Source organism: Grampus griseus (assembly GCF_964374135.1).
Source record: "Grampus griseus genome assembly, chromosome: 3".
NCBI classification, from domain to species: Eukaryota; Metazoa; Chordata; class Mammalia; order Artiodactyla; family Delphinidae; genus Grampus; species Grampus griseus.
In genome coordinates, this window is record NC_139019.1 from 94,955,807 (window position 1) to 94,973,449 (window position 17,643).

General features: G+C 45.8%; 1 protein-coding gene across 2 annotated transcripts in view; it reads right to left on the reverse strand.

Moving 5' to 3' along the window:
• Nucleotides 1-8,672: 8,672 nt before the first annotated feature.
• Nucleotides 8,673-17,643, reverse strand: part of SEMA6A (semaphorin 6A) — a 126,668-nt gene continuing 117,697 nt past the window's right edge. For both annotated transcript variants that reach the window (XM_082651029.1, XM_082651028.1), the window contains one exon: nt 8,673-10,110. In XM_082651029.1, coding sequence (XP_082507155.1) covers nt 8,912-10,110 — 1,199 coding nt within the window. In that variant the 3' untranslated portion in view covers nt 8,673-8,911. The remainder of the gene's footprint in view (nt 10,111-17,643) is intronic.

The window sequence follows — 17,643 nt, forward strand, 5'->3', positions numbered from 1 at the left end:
CTTTACCTGTTTCTATTCATACATGTCAGTCTAACACATTATCTTTTCTCCCCAAGCAAGAAATGTGATTGCAGGACTTCTCTTCACTCTGGAGACAGAGGGGGATAAATCTTTGGTTCTTAAAATTAAACACCAATAAGAATTCAACGCAGCCAACACCTAATCAGACTTCAATAGACAATTTTGTTTCAGACAACAAATGTATCCTTTTCCCAGGAATGGAGGAGGCAGGTCTTCAGAACCACTGCATTTGGTATTGTCTTGGAATGCACACTTTGGAATAGAAACCTTCCTTTTCAAAGTTAATCGGTTATTGACTCGGACCCTATAGATCAGGGAAAGTTAATCGTGTCAGAGGTCGTTCAGTTTACCGAGTACGTAATTAAGTAAATAGCACCGTGCAGCAGTTGGAATTATGTGTATATTTTATACCAGAACTACCAAAGTTGGTGCCAGCCAAGCCTTCATCTTTACTAAAAAGCATATTTGTGGGCTTCCCTGGTGGCGCAGTGGTTGAGAGTCCACCTGCCGATGCAGGGGACACGGGCTCGTGCCCTGGTCTGGGAGGATCCCACATGCCGCGGTGCGGCTGGGCCCGTGAGCCATGGCTGCTGAGCCTGTGCTCCGCAACGGGGGAGGCCATAACAGTGAGAGGCCCGCGTACCGCAAAAAAAAAAAAAAAAAAAAAAAGCCTATTTGTGTACTGAGAAAAGGCTTGTGGACTGGGAACAGGTCTTCAGCTGGCAAACAAATAAACAAACAAGCAGCAACGCTCCAACCAAGCAGAAAGAAAACAGTGGGGTTAAGAAGAAGGGTGATTTTCCTCTCCCTCTGAGTGACATCTGTCTGAGGTTACCAGCTGAGCAGGCAAGTGAAGATGCTGGCTTCCTCAGAGGGCTATGGAATAGCCCGACACGGCGACTGGCTGGGCCGCACTGCCCCCAGGGCAGGAGGGAGGCCAGCCACCCACTCCAGACAAGAGGGCCCTGCCTCTTCTGCACCATGTGCCCTCATACCAAGGAGCATGTGAACTCTAGGACGGCCAGTCTTCAGCACTGGCAGCATGGAACATGGGCAGTGATGTGGCAGAGGAAGATAGTTACCTAGGTGGAGGCCATCTCTACCTTCTGTCTCCCATCAGGAGAATCATCCCACCATTGACATCAGAGATGATGTCGAATTGTTTAGTTGGTACCCATAGTGCCAAAGTGGCCAATGGGCCTAACATGAGAAGTCAGCAGGCGTATTTCTTTCTTACCTCTTCTTCTCATACTTACTTTACCTCATTCTTCTATAAAGGGAAGGGTAGGCAAATGCTTTACCCTTCTAGATATAGGGCATTTCTTCGACTCTGTTCCCAATTAAGCCTGCATTCTCTTAAGCTTCTTACATTTCTCTTGTGCTCTGTGAGGCTCGGGTAAAAGGAAGAAGCCCTGAAAGCCAGGCCTTTTCTTCCACCTAGGCAGCCCTTGTCACTGCCCCTGAAGTGGGAGGGTGCATCTCAAGAAGGGAGGTCACGGAATTCGGCTTCAGCTCTTTTTTTTCCTGCTTTGTTGACAGTTCCTCATAACACTGCTGGCATCAGGACTTTGCAGACGCAGGAAGGAAGAGATGTATTCTTTAATGATGGAAAAATATTAGCGCACAATACCCTTAAAATAGAACGTGTGCGCCTGGCCTTTATTTGGGGGATTTTATTGTTGTTAGCCGCCGCTCCTGGGAAATGCTCTTGGGGGGCTTTTCCCCTTTGGTGAAACAGAATAATTGTGTAACCTGAGGTGTCCCCGAGAGAGCTGAGGGGATGATGTCAACACACAGGTTTTGGAGACATGACTCCATTTTTATTTCAATCACTGTTCCAATAGATCCCTCCTCTCCAAACTCCAGCTTCTGTAAAATAAGAAGAATCATACATGTGCTGCTGCCCACCCCACTAGGCTGTTCTGAGGATCTAACGATAGAACGGACAAGATTATGTCTGCAAACTGGAAAACGCCCCCGACGTCAATTGTCATGTCATCCAAAAGCAGAAGCCCCTGCTCCTCTTGGGTTGGCACCATTCCACATTTCATCTTTTATGAAGCAAAAGTTAGCCCTATTATTGACATTCGTGCTTATGCACTGACACGGGCCAGGTCTGCAAAATGTTCTGTGTCCACACCTGAGAACTAAGTTTCTTACCCTCTCTCTCAAACACCCACTTTCTCACCACCCTGTAACATGGTCAGGGCAGGTGTCATGATGAACAGGATGACAGAGAGCGTTTGGCTCACAGACAAGAGTTCTCATCATCTTCCTCATCCTAGGAGACCCCTGGGAATCCTGCTGGAGTTTCTTTCATGCTGGTTACCTGGCATTGCTCTTGTGTAATGTCACCTTCATCTGTTTTTTTTAAAAAATGAAAATCGTCAATGAGAAAAATGCCTCCAATTTCATGGTTACTTACTTTCCCCTTCATTAGCATCCCCTTATTTGGACTGTTATTGCAGCTCCATCAGCGGGACCAGTAACTTGCTCTGGGGATGATGTTAGTGATTCTCAAGGGAAAATCTCCTTTTATTTGAAGAGATTAGGAAGATTAGGAAGAATAAAAAACTGCTAGTCACCTCGGTCAGCATCCGTGGGCTGCCAGCGACCCGTGTCCAGGCCCCTCTGCAAAGGTCTTGTCTCTCACTCCTGAGACTGTAATTTATGACAGTTCACATTTGACCAGAAAGTGCTGAGGTGGAATGCATGTTTTACCAGGAAGAGGGGTGAAAGACCTCCCAAAGGGTCTACCTTCAGCAGACACTGGTTCTGACCCCTGTGACATGTTTGGTATTGGACACCAAGAGGAAAAAGCCTCATGACAGCAGCTGTTGGCACATGTGTGCAGGGATGTGTTTGCAGAGGGGGATGGGGAACTCCCCACCACTCATCTGCCTCTCTTGATTTACTCAAATTTCACTTCCATTTGCTAGAGGGACATCTGCACATTTTTCTGCCCAGTCACATTGAATGCACATCAGTTCAGATATAGCTCTCTGTTGAGGTCAACTGCCCCCCACCTCCAGGCATCCCCGGGGGGTTAGAGCTAAGGATACACAATAGTCTAAATGGAATACTGAAGATCCCCATCTGTCTGGCAGGCCCGATCAATAAATGTGAGCCCTTCCTTCCCAATTCTGTACAAGAGACACATCACCACGTGGGGTTAAGACAGACGTGAGGTGTGGGTTTCTAAGGGTTATTGAGTCCAAGCACCCAGCTGTGGCAGTGCTCAGCCAGGACGAGGATTACGCTCTTAATTGTGTTATTTTGTTACTAAAGGGTCTTTGAAATTCCCCTTACCCCTTTCCCTGGAGCAAAATATCCCATGTCTGAAATTGATTAGTACTCCCCACTTTTGTTTTGTCTGACACTTTTGTTTCACTTGCTGAATGACTTTTTTGGAAAGAGCTTTTGTTCATGCAAACGCCTAGGCACTATGGTTCTGGGCATCTTGTTTGGCTTCTGCCAACTTAGGAGACTGAACAATGAGACCAGTTTGTGTTTGCTTGGCATGGCACTTAAGGAAAGCAGGCAGGTCTAAGACATCAGCTCTGGCCCCGTGAAACACCTAGCCTGTTGGCAGTGCTGGGACAGCCACTCCTGAGAGCCAACAGTCTGAAAACATCTGGCAGAAGCCACCAACCCTGTAACAGGCAAGCAGGCAAACACAACAATTCAAAATCTAGGTTATCTGAGGCACTCCTCAGGCCTGAGCAGGGACATCCCTGGGGCTCCAGCTAAAATACAGGCTGCACCTGTTCAGCTTCTGGCACCTCTTCACCAGACAAGAACAAAGCTGACTTCAGCAAAAGCCACCATCCCAAGTATCAGGTTGCACTGCAGGGACTGTCTACAGTGTGATCTGAGCTCCAACCGACCGACTTGCCTCGGCCCAGATGAAGGAATTTGGGATGCCCAGCTGGGGAAGAGTGAGGCGTGTCTGCGGGCCTTCCTGTGACAAAGGATGGCAGAGTGATTTGGGGATGAAGTTTGGGAAGAGCGAGTGTCAGGTCTTTTTAGCTAGCATTACTCTAATGATATGAATGAAGAGGGCATGAAAGACAATAAATTCGTCCTTGGAAGAGTGTTCTACTGCCAGCTTTGGGATCGTGGCAAGTCCTTTCACTCAATGGACCAAAGCTTTCTCATTTTTTAAAATGAAAGAGTCAGACAAGCTGTTGGCCATTCTCTCCATTTGACATTTGGATATAACCAGGCAGGGCAAACCCGTCAGTCACGTAAGAAGGAAGCTCTTCTGACCGACAAAAGGAGGAATGGTCACAGAGCTGATTCAGTTCTGTTTCCTAAAGAATCCGAAACTGGATGTGGGGTTTTCACGCATTGCTCCTACCAATTTGGCATGCCACGTGGTACATTGCCCAGCAGCCAGCAGCCTCTTCCTGGACCATTTCCACATTACTGCCAGGTAGCTTTCTAAAGCACAAACATATATATGTGCTTGTGGCTTTATAGTCTCCAAATGCACTCCACTGTCCATCAGCTAAAATCCTAGCACATGGTCCACAGGCCGCTCCCGATCGGACCCCAACCCCCTTCCCAGCCCTGGCCCTGTCAGGCTCTCTCACAGACCCTGCTCAAGGTCCACTAAACCTTCTGTGTCCCAGTCACAGCACCTTCGGCACCTTTGTACAAGTTTTCCCTTCTGCCTGCCCTAGCCGTCCAGAGAACTGATTCCGTAAGGACCAGCTCGTGTGTAGCCTCGAGCTCCAAACCTCTGGGCCTTTTCCTCAGCACTTTGTTCCTGTCTCCCAACGGCAATTACAGAGGCCGTGTCCACTCTCCTTATAAATGAGGAGGCAGCAACTATATTCTAGTCAACTTTTGTGCCTGACAGCGCCTCGCCCTATGGGTGGGATTCAAGTAACACAATTGGAAATGAGTTATCAGAAGGTGACTAGATCATTGTAGGTGTAAATTGAGGTCCAGCCGCAGCTTCCCACACTCAAACTGACCCAAAACACTTGTAAAAAATTATTTCAGAAGGTCAAAAGTAAAATACTACAGCTGAAGACCTATTTAAATAACTGTTTTAAAAATATTCCAGAGGGGGAAGAAAAGCCCTGATCCAGGCATTTCAAAAGGCTACCCTGCAAAATGAAAATCAAGTGCTGCATTGCACTATAGCTCTGACCGTGTCTTCTGGCTTACAAGAGATAGATGCGAACAAAGAGTAAAATCCTGCACCCTCCACCTTATTAATATGTAAAGAGGCTGAAGTCACATCTGTGCAAGGATTTTTTTTTTTTGCGGTACGCGGGCCTCTCACCGTCGTGGCCTCTCCCGTTGCGGAGCACAGGCTCCGGACGCGCAGGTTCAGCGTCCATGGCTCACGGGCTCAGCCGCTCCACGGCATGTGGGATCTTCCCGGACCGGGGCATGAACCCGTGTCCCCTGCATCGGCAGGCGGACTCTCAACCAGTGCGCCAGCAGGGAAGCCCAGGTTCTATTTTTAGTGGACCTTACATAGTAAAATCCTAGCCTTGATCTCCTTAACTATCAAGCCTACCATAAATGTTTGATGATGAACAAGCCCATAAAAAGAAAATGCATGAAATGAATTGAGGGAGTCAACGCATGCTCTGCCTTTTAATTACCAGTGGCTTCTGCTCCGATCCTGCTCCAGACTGGGTGCAGGCAGAGAGAACACTTCAATAATTTGGGGAGCAGGGTGTGGGTATTGCAGACAAATGGTTCTAACTACATTGTGATTTATGCTTTGGAAGCCAAATAGAGATGGAGGAAAGAGGAGCACCCTAGGCAAAAAGGGGGAAATTATGAGATAAATAAAAGCATTCAGGACACAAAAGAGAATGTAGAACAGTCTTGCTTTATTACTTTTAAGTAATAAAGAGCCTTTTCCTTGCCTTTTTGTCTTTTTTTCCCTTCTTTTTTTTCTTTTTTACAACATACATTAAGTCGTGAATCAGATGTTAGGGGGTGTGGAGATGGAAGGAAAATTGGTGACATCACAATATTTTTTACAACTTTACAACAAATATAAATCTGAGTTGGTTGCATCTACCAGTGTCTAGCAAGGGTGGAAAGCAAAGGCACACTCAGGTTTATGGACCCTCTCCCCACACGCTGTGGGGAGCAAAAGAAAAAGGGAAAATACTTAAATGCAGAAGACCAGCTCAATACCTGTGGGCATTTCAGGGGTAACACCACAAGTGATGGGTTGTGGGATACAGGGACTGGGGTGGAAGTTTGACACGGGACTCTGTAACACAGCTGAGGCATTGATGCCCGCACATGGGGACGAGAGAGCAGGTGTTGCACCTCAGTACTCCTGGGAGTGAAGCTTGGGGGAGAGGGTAGCAGGGTGATACATACCCACACCTTCCTAAGTTCCACATTTCTAAAGAAAATAGAAGGAAGAAGACAACATCTCTGTTCCTAGCAAAGTTTCATAGTTTCAGGGTACAGAGTTCACGGGGTGTGAACATTGATTCCACTAACAAAACAAACAAAACAAAAACATAACACAAAAATAACAAAAACCTATCCCGAACAACAGCAAAACTGCAAGGGGTGTTTGGAATAAAAGGCTGTGCACGTGCCCTTGCGACACGCCCAGGTCTCACTCTGTTTACGGAGGTACCACTTTTCACAGCCAATTCAAAATTATCCCCAACTGTCTTTTCTAGAAAGTTTTCTTTTTAAGACAATACTAAACCCAGAAGATCAAACTGGAAATGAAAAAGAGACAAAGAGACCACTAAATATACTGTTTAGCTGTTTTTAAAAAACCGATAACAACCAACAATGCTCACAGTTTACAGTATGTTGACAATTCTTTTGTTCATGATGAGAGTAAACAAAAGTCCCTTGTGTGTGCTTGAGCTAATGAAAACCAAGGGGAAAAACACACGCCCGACCCCCTCCCCCTACAAACAATACCCGCAAAAGGATAAAGAAATTTAAAAAAATTAAAAACCTTTTGCCCCAGTCAACGTTTTTGTAGCATCCATTGTTGTTGGCCTTGTACTTGGAGTTACTCATTAATCACAGCAGGGACCAGCCTGCCTGCATCTATTTCCATGTCATCTCTTTGTGAGCATTGCACCTGTGTGCTGCGCACATGGCTTGGAGACTCCACCCAGGTGCTTGCCCAACCTCACTGCTGTGTTCTCCAGGCAGTGGACACAGCAGGAATGAGGACTGGGATGTTAGTCCCTTTTCTGCTGGCTAATGAGGATATCATCATTTTGAAAGGATCTGAGAATACAAGGGAAGCAGGGAGCTCTGGAGGAAGAAAGGAGATTTGCCACCCACAACACTGGGGTCCACGCTTGGCAGCATGGCCAAAGGGTGGTTGGAGTTGGCACGACCAGAAGAATGCGTGAATCAGAGGGTGTGGTGTCGCCCAGCTTTCCCAGGCTGCAGGATTGTAACCATCACCACTGCATTGCTCTTCCATCTGCTGGACGCTAATCTTCCAGAGGGCTGGACTGGGGGTGGGGGGAGGGAGGGTTAAATAAATATCTGCATTTATTTCAAAAGGGGGAAAAGTTGATCATAATGACAGTTTGCAAGTGTACACAACTCAGGGTGTAAGGCACAAATTTACATGTGGAAAACAGGCTATTCACAGATGTAACCCCACGAAAAACCTGTGTGATCAAACCATTAATTGATGCAAGGTAGCAGCCAGCATATTAATTAGTTCACACGGTTGGTGGATTTTGTTTTCTGTCTCACATGCAAAGTGAAATGAGATGGCGTATCACAAGCTGGTGCCTTCACAGAAAGTAGGAACCACTGACAAAGCCATGTTGGCAGCAATGGGACGCGATGTTCCATTCTAAAAGTTCCTCTCCTGGTTGCTTTAGAAGTTAGGATCTGGAAGGACTTTTAAACTAATTACTCTTTTGCATGTTATAAGCCAGGGACCTGACCAGCAAATTTAACTGGTAGATTTAAATAAATATTCCCCTCTTAAGTTTTTCCTTTAGCTAGATATCAGTCCAAACACAAGCTCAGGATTCCAGCTGCAACTTACTTACTCAGTGAATTTATTGTAAAAATAAACTCAATTATTCCAGTTAATGGATTTCACGTTAAATAGTTTTAACTGTCAAAGGACTTTCTGAAGAGCTGTTCAGAGGACGGTATGTGGAGAGTCCTTTCCTTAAGGAAAAAAGCGTGAAAAATAAATAGTTACTTGCGTTAACGGTCAGGTTATTTCATTAAAAGAGAGGAGCAGAAATTTATGACATAGTTGCCCAACATGGCATTCATCTGCTATAACAGAAAGCTGTAACACTGGTGGGCATTTCACAGTATCTGCGCATAGTAAACTTCTGCCCTTGTTAACGTCTGAGTTAGAATTATCAATGAATTCTTTTTTTTCTTTTTAATTGTCATGATTTTTAAAAATGTATCTGTGTTTTGCAGGTTGGAACGCTAGCCCAGTTGGGCAGCGCTTGGTGCAGTCATGGACACAATGTTGCAATTGCCGTTCACGCGCGTGTGTGTGCATGTGTGTTACGTGCGCGTGCGCGCAGACTTGCGCGCAGGCGCACACGCGGGGCTGGGTGGGTGGGTGCGTATGTGCTTTTGGCTCATGTTTGTGATGCTGATTGAAGTCTTTCGTGAGTCCGACCTGTTGCAGGGCGTGGGGGAAGAGTGAAGGAAGAGAATGGAGGTGAGTCCCGCGTCGCGAACCTTCACCGAACAGCTTGGCCCAATTTTCAAGAGCGCCCCCCCCCGCCCCCCGCGTCTCAGGGGAGGACCCAGAGTCCTGGGCGCCGCCGCGGCCGTCTTGGTCGGGTGGGTACTCAGCAGCCGCGAACCTTGCTGAGCTGAGTGGGCGCCTAGCCTTTCCTGCTGGTTCGACACCTGACCCCTCCCCCAGGGATTATGTACACGCATCGTTGGGCTTCATGGAGGTGGAAAGGGGGGCAAAGGAAGGTTTGGGGGGCACGTCCGGCTTTAGCGAGGGCGTGCGCTTCAGCCCCGCCCGGGTCAGTGAGTTGTAGGCGTTGAGGCTGGGCTGCCTCGAAACAGTCACGGCCTGGCCCGAGGGCTGCGAGCTGTGCACCTGGATGGAGTCCACCCTCTGCGGGGCGGGGGGTGGGTTGTCTCCCCGGCCAAAGCTCTGGTTTCTGGAGAGGTGGGAGGAATTGGAGGAGTTAGTATTGTTTCTTTTGAGCGTGGCGGCCTGGTGGCTTCTCGTGAGCGAGTTCGTGGGGTAGCTCCTCTTATAATCAAGCCCGTAGGACGAGGAGTGGTGCATCTCCAGCCGCTTGCTCAGGCCGTTCTGAGACAGGGAGGCTCCGGGAGGACCCAGGGAGGCCTCCCGCTGGGGGACTTTGGGGGGCAGGCTGTCCAGGTTCTCCACCAGGTTCACCCCATGGTTGGGACTCTTGCTGCTGAGATGTTCCTTGATGGTCTTATATTCCAGGGTGGCCGCCTGGTCCTCCAGCGCCAACTGGGCCACCTCGCTCATTTTGGGCTGGTCCACGTACTCGTGCTGGTAGCCCTGCTGCGTGATGGGCAGCACGACCACGCTGGGGATGTGGCTGGGGGAGGCCCGCAGGGGCAGGTCGGTGGGGATCACGGGGGAGCCCATGGGGGGCATGTCCTTGGTGCAGGCGTTGATGAGGTTCTGGTTCCTTTCCCACTCGCGGCTGCCGCGGTTGGGCTTGCGCTTCTGCTGCAGCGTCGGGGTGGACTCTGGGGTAGGCAGGGCGGCCAGGTCCAGGTGGTGCTGGTCAGCCTTGATGAGCATCTTAGCGGTGTTGCTGGGAGTGGCGAGCTTGCCGTTGTGCATGAGTGGCGTGAGGATGGCCTCCGGCTTGGGGTCTTTGGACTGGGTGTCCCCAAAGAGGCCGCTGAGCTTGGTGACGCTGCTCATGGAGCCGCGGCGCGAGTGGGCGAGCTCCTTCTCCTTGCGGTGCACGGAGGACACGTCTTTGCGACGGTGATCACAGACGCAGTAGACGATGATGCCCGAGAAGACGGCTCCCATGACAAAAGCCAGAATGACCGCAATGGCCAGGAGGGTGACAGGAACGAGCTGGTCGTGGCCTTTGAGATAACTCTCCCGAATCACTCCTGCAAAATACATCGCATATGGTGTTAAGAAATGAAAGCAGACCGTGAGGCTGATTTTTGTTTGGCATGCACCCAGTTAATTAATAACAGTAATAAGTGAGAATAGCACCTCCGCAGAACTCGTCTTCAAGACACCGTTTGCCAAACGTTAACTAATTAATCCTCCCCACCCCACCCCCAAGTATGTAAATGGACTTCAATTGTTGCCCTCTTTGTGTTCTAAAAGTGTTTCCCCCTCTTTTCAAGTATAGGCTCTTTCTACTTTGCTTCACTCCATGGAATATGGAAGTTTTTCCTTTCCAACATTTATCCTTCTTTCCCTCTCATCTCTTTTCAATCCTCCCGGTCCTAAAACTGCGAGATATTTTGAGTCTGGGGGAATAGGCAACAATTTTATGCATGTTAAATGAACAAACTGCACATCACTCCAGGCTTCCAGGGACTTTGCTGATGACTTCCTGTGGGCAACATGGCCTCTATCTGGAGAAAAGCTGGTTAGCATTTCAACCAACTGGGGGAAAGACAGGGTGTATCATTTATAGTGTAAGAGAATAGCTAAAGTGCACAGATTACAAATATTTATGCTGATTTTGCATCACTTCTACAAGGGAGAAGAAAATCCCTTGCACACTCAATTTCAGATAAATATGCTAAATGTTTGAATGAAGCTCTTCCCTTACTTGAGCTGAAAGAATATTTAGAAAAAGAGACCATTTGGGCTCCTGTAGTGAGTTTGAGAAGTGTCAGGTATCATTATTACCGCTAGAGTTTGTTGTCACGGTGAAATTCTTCAGCAGAGCTAATCTCCTCAGTTTAATAAAAATTGTGTGGCTCTACCTGTCAATAATCTTACACTACGTAAACCAAGATGCCGTGTTTCTGAAGAAAGTGGCTTTCCCTGGTCCTGCTTAATTAGCCACCAAGCTGAGAGACTAATCAAATGCAAACACTGAAGCTTTTATTTTTTTAATACCAAGTGAGAATACACATCACAATTGTCAGATCTTAAGTGCTTGATGCAGTAGCTAAAAAAATAAAATCTCAAATACCTCAATTCCTGCCTCTGGAGAGTGAAAGAACATGAATACATTAGAGGCTCTGCATGGGCTGAGGAAATGTAAACATTGTTCCTATTATGGAAATGATAGTAAGACAGAAAATGTACCTTCTCTGGTCTCAGGAGACACATTTTTCATCGACTAAATCAACTCTTTCTGGAATATGTTTAATGTGTTTTACTGGCAGATATCAGTGGCATAGAATTAGAAAGAAATGAAATAAAAATCTCTATCCCTTCCCAAACCCACAACACACAGCCCTTACACTTCTGCTGAAATGCTTTGTGTCACAGCTGAGACCTTGAAGAAATGCAGCTTTGTCACGGAGTTTTTCTGCTAAAATATTTTGATTGGTGAAGCAGTGGTTTTAAATCTCAGAAACCTTAGCCTGAAGAAGAAAACGTTCTCTTTCTCTTTTCTTTGTGAACTCTCCTCCTCCCCCCAATTGTGACATCACAGTTGGTTGCTGTGGAAATGATTGTCCTGTGACAAAGGATTGTGACTTCAGGTGGGGGGATAAATAGAAGCAGCAAATATCTCTTGAGAAATAAAGATTCTGTGATTAAACAAATGCCCTTGGTAGTGAAGGGCAGGGGAGGTAATTCACCCCAGGGAAAAGATAGTAAGACACTGAATGATTTCCATATGTGACACTTGTCAAATATTTCAAGATTTATCTTCATGAACTTTTAAGGGGTAGAAACTGAGAAGCAAAAACGAGCCGGAAATTCAGCTGTAACTCACACCTTATGTGTTGTGGAGCTCCCCAAACAGCGGGGTGTCTTGTGTCCAAATATGTTTGAATACCTAGTCACCAAGGAACTGTGCCAATGAGAATTTCTTCCTTAAATTTGCATTTCCTTGTTGTAATGCTAAAATAGCAACTGATTTTCTTTCAATTTTGATTTTGAGTGGGTTTCTACTGAACATCATTTTTAACCACCTACATATGATGGTACAAAAAATGTACACCTGTGAATAAAATGGGTTTAATTTTGCGTATTGGTGATGTCACCGATGCGGGGTAGTAAATTTTTTCATAGCAGTGGGTATTTCGTGGGTCCCTTCCAGCCAACTGTATTTACGGGGGCTGGGCCTCCCCAGTAGATTCATACCTGTGATAGGTAGTTATCTACAGTTGACTTTGGGATTTTACAATTTAAATTACCATCTCAACAAGAGAACTATAGAAAGCCCGAGGCTAGAGCAATCCATTTGTTTCCTTTATTGTTTAATTGGGAGAACTCCAAAATTTTAAAGTTTATCTATTGCTTCTTTACTTTTAGCTCCCAAATAATTTTCTTTCATGTCTGAAGGTCCTTAGCTGTCTTAGACTCGTGGACCCCACTCGCTCTTTCACTGGGAAAAACTCTTTTAGTGGATGATAGTTGAGTTCACGTTTCTGATTGTTAACAAATCAAGCAGGGTCTGACCTTTGAGAAAAATAGTGTCTCAGATGGCTTTCTCTGGCTCATTTTGTTATGTAAATAGTGTCCTTAAAAATCTTTCTGCATATACATCCCTCTTGCTTATAGCTGATTCACTTTGTTATAAAGCAGAAAATAACACACCATTGTAAAGCAATTATACTCCAGTAAAGATGTTAAAAAAACCAACCAACCAAACAAAAAACCTTTCTGCGTTTCTTCGGCTTTGAGATATCGACCGTGAAGCAGGTGGCTTCCCTCATCCACCTGTGCACATTCAGAAACCCCACGTCCAAAGTTAGAAACAGATCAGAGATTAAGTTGAAAGTCAAGAAGATAAGACGTTAAAAGTTATTTTTGGAAAACACCTTCCAAACTGAAAGCTTTCTACTTATATCATGAAAAAGGGCAAATGATTAAATCAACTTTTTGCCAATGGTCACTGCACAGGCTTGAACACACCAGACTTGTCAGTGAGGCCGGGGGTAGTGCAACACTAGAGCTCTCCAAAGGCCTGGAGTTTTAAGCTCCCATTTACTGTTGGGTGACCTTTGGGCAAATGACTTAACGTCTCTGAGCCTCAGTTTTTCCCATCTGTAATGTGGGGTTAACACACTTAATGCCTTACTGTGTAGTTACAAGAATCAGTTTAAATAATGATTAAGAAAGAGCTTAAGTGCTGTAGTTTGCTGGACAAATCTAAAAGTCAGAGGAAGCCACAAAAGAGAAATGGTGGGTTAGTAGTTCACCGAGGGCTTAAGAGTAACAGTCATAGGCTTTGCCATTAGAATCCATTTGCTATAGGTCTCCCAGGGGAGGGATAGACCTGTTCTTTCCAGCTCCAAACCTTCGGCTGTCCAAATGTTGCCAAAGGGTTGCCAGAGGTCGATGAGGCAACATCGGTAACATGTACCTCTGTTTCAGGACTGCCTATAGGTCCTGAGTTTTGAAATAAGTAAAACAACAACAGTGGGAAATGTTGAGCAAAACACAGAGATTATACACTCCTAGTGGAGGAATAATAATCCTGCAGTCAGCTCCTTGAGGGCAGGGACCATATTTTATATGCATTTATAATCCTAACCATCCCCAGGGCTCTTAGGTCGGACACTTAATAAGTGATTATGAAAGAAATGGGTTTGCAGTACATTGTAGAGACATGTTTTTAAATGGACTTCTAAATTTGCTGGGTCATCTTTGGAGTGACTATGTATAACCTTGCTTCTGAAATCACAGAAACATATCTCTAATCATACAACAGAATATAATCATACTAACATCCATTAGGCGAAAGAATCTATACAGGTGCTCAGTATGTATTCAAAATAATAATAGGATAAACTTTTTTAAAAATGAAAAGACATGTGTTCTGGGATAATTCCACAAGAGAGGGTAAATGGGTTATTTGTAACAACTGAGTGCGCCAGTAGAATTGACTAATTCAGAACAAATGCGTCTTTACAAAGGGCTGGGGCTGGAGGAACATCATTGCTTCAGGTGCTGCGATGAAACCCTGGGGAAGCGGAGGGCCTTTGTAGGGTGGTATACTCCCTCCCCACGTTCCCCCACTGTAGAGGGGGAAAGTTGGCTCCAGCCTGGGCTGTTGAAATGCCTTCCTCCACCAACCCCTGGGCCTTCTGCTGTCACCAGTTGAAAATGGGGCATTAGTAATGAAAACAGTATCTGAAAAACCCTTTGCATTGATTAATTAACCGCCAGCTATTTCTCACCAGTCATGAGGTGCTAAATGGTTATTCTTTCCACCTTCCTATTGCAGGAAGCAAGACACACAATGGCGTAGAGATTTCTCTGAAATCATGCCTTAAATTGGCAGAACTGAGAAAGAATAGAATATCCACTTTTTTTTTTTTCCTCTGAGGTGAGAGAGTTTTCAGATGCTGCTAGAAGGAGGTCTCGGAGGGGCAGTTTGAAGCTCTTTAGAGGCTGAAGCGATGAAAAGATTACGAACAGCCCCGCCCTCCAGGCCCTACAATATGTAATTCAAAATAAGAACAATTATAAACTGCAAAATAAGAGGAAACCCAACACAGTTCTGACTTTTCCTACGATGACTATATCAATGCACTCTGAAATTTCACACATCAAATTCTTTATTTAAATAATGGTTTTTGGTAGCTCGCGGGTACTCTGCTGTTGTCTCTAGTCTGCACAGGGAGCCCAGCGCCAGCCTCTGGGACAACATACCTCAGAAAATATGCTCTCCTAACTCAGGGCTCGATGGTGATGTTCTTGGTGCCTTGACTGTCACTCTCCTGGACTAATAAGGTTTTGGTGGCAAGCATCTTGCAGCAAACATTTACTAAGCACAGATGAAAGTACTATGCTGGGTTTTGGGGAGACAAAGGTGAAGGAGGCACAAACCCTGTGATCCAGTCGGGGAGAAGGTAGGTGCGCACACATCAACTACATCCAAAGTGCGGAAGCGTCATGAGATGCATTGCTTCTACCTAATATGGATGGGCAAAGGCTTTATGTAGGAGGTGACATTTGAGCTAAGTCTAAAGGGTGCGTAGGATGTCAGCTCAAGTGGAGACAGCAACAAGAACCAAGGCATGGAGGGGAGGAAAGTGAAGGCTGTGTTCAGTAATGGCCAGTGGTCCAACTTCCTTGTAGTCTCTTAGCTGTAGGCACCAGCCTCTCCGCTGCATTCGCACTTGCTTCTGGGCTTTCACACAGGCTGCTCCCTCTGCCCGGAATATCCCTGCTTACCTCCCATCCCACTGACCTTCTCCTTTAGGTCTCAGCTTACATGAGGAAGCCTTCTCCAACTCCCTCAAGCCAGTTTAGCTCTTCCTTCTGTAAGTGTCCCCAGAGCTCTGCACCTCTCTATCCTAAAATCATCAAGGAGAGATTTCCTGCTGAACCCCCAGGCATAAAGGTGCTCAGTAAATAGCTGTTAAATAAATAGTAAATGAATGCATGAATGAATGAGTACTTGCAGGGGAAAACTAGGAGTGAGTGCTAAACACCATTTGGAAGCAGGCTGTGAAAAGCCATGAAAGTCTGAAAAAGATATTTAGAAGACATGTCAGTTTTGGAAGGAAAGTTATTGGTTAATTTACCTGTCATTTCAATGGTCTTCTTGCTTGAGAAAGCTGACCATCGAGTCAGAGCAGGGTTCAGCTTACTCTGTTTCACATTGAATACATTATTGAAAAAAATACAGGCTTCAAAGAGTCAGTACCTTTGCATCAAAAGCACAGCCAGTCTACTTGAATTTATTATTACTGTTATTAAAATTAAGACTGTGTCTTCAACTGTACTTATCCCCTGCATCATACAGACATACCTGGGAGATGTTATCTGTCCTATGAAAAAATGAAGCCAAACAGACCAAGAAAAATACATGAAATCGATTGCACCTATTTAAAGTAAGTCCCAAGGAAGAGCCCGACCCATCCCCATCCCAGTTACCTTGCTAAGTACGTGAGGCCTTGGGCAGACAGTACCTTGAAATGGTTAAGTGCACACTTTCCTCTCTCACCCCTGTTCACTGGACTGCCTGTGTCAGAGCTGCTGTGATATGATGGATGTGTCTGTCGCCATAGTGAAGTGATTAATAGGCATCTGTGTAAAGCGGACCTGGTGACCACAAAGGCAACAAAGCCCCTCTGTGTCCTTTAGAGAAATATGCAAAGGCAAAAAGGAGGATGGACATTTCCTCCATCGTAGAGCCGGAGTGGGGTTCGTGTTGGGTCTGAGAGCTAAGAAGGATGGCAAAATACCAAGAAAAGCCCTGGAGTGGGATGCCCTAAAAATAGACTCTTGATTCTGCTTTGTAGTAAGACAAGCCTGTAATTCCCTTGAAATCCTCCTAACAACTTGGGTGGATGGAATCTAACAACCCAATCCTTCTTGTTTGAAAATCTTATTGCAGCAAAATGCCAGCCTCACAGTCCTGCAAGGCAGTGCGAGTGAATGAACGAGTCCCGGGCCAAGCATCACCCTGCTAACCACAGAGGGCCTGCTGTAATCCCTATGAAAGAGAGAAAAAAGCAGATAGGGGGAAAACCCTAACTGGAGACAATTTATCCTCAAAGCCACACCCCAGCCCACAGAGATGACCACACGGGAAGTGCGGTGGGCGCTCTCTGTGGTTATCTCGGCAGGAAGCAGCCTTCTCCTTGTCTTACTGCATAATGCGAACCAGATGGCTTAGAAATGAGCTGAACTGCCAGCAGCCGTGGAAATGGACTCAGAGTTTATAACTCAAACTTTCCTTTTTCTTTTATTTTCAATTTTTTTTTTCCTCCCCCTGGCAGGCTGAAGATTAGGTGCCGGGAGGGGCCATGGTCTTCAAGATGTATCAAGTTCATGACTGACCATGCCAAAGTAGAGGCAGCTTCCTGGCGGTTTAATATCCTCAGTTCAGAAGCTATTTTAGAACTCATAAATTGAAATAATACTGACTGTGGCTGTCTGCAGATGAATCCACTTCCATTTCTATCACCTTTGAAATTGATACATTTTTACTTCTTGTTGGGATGCCATCGCAAGAGGGAACGGGGGAATGAGCATACAACTTCATTTTTCCCTCTGGGCCAGTGGGAGTTCTGGGTTCACTGTTCCTCCTCTGCTCCACTGCTTTAGACCCGGCACTGCCAGGGGGAGTGCTACACCCAGAGTGGAGATTGAGGTCTAGACCGGGGGTCATGATGAGATCGTTTAAAAAAGCCATGCTCTGGAATGTTGATCTGTGGTTCCATGTGTTAGGACTGTCGCTGTCTTTGTAATGACTATTTCAGATGGGCAAAGTTTTAAGCAGAATTTGCATGGTTTATCTTCCTTCCTTTTGAGGCTTTCTTTCTAATAAGGCTAGAAACCCAACATCTAAATAGGTTTTGAAACCAGACAAAGCATTTCTGTTTTCCAGCTTCCTGGTCCCATCTGCCTTTGCTCCCTTAAGAGGCATCAAAGCTACAAAATAGGGAAGTGGATCTCCTTATAAAATTGTGAAATTCAGGTGATTCTTTGGATTATTTGCAGTGCTTTGATTTTTTTTTTCTCTGCCAAATGAAGATAAAACA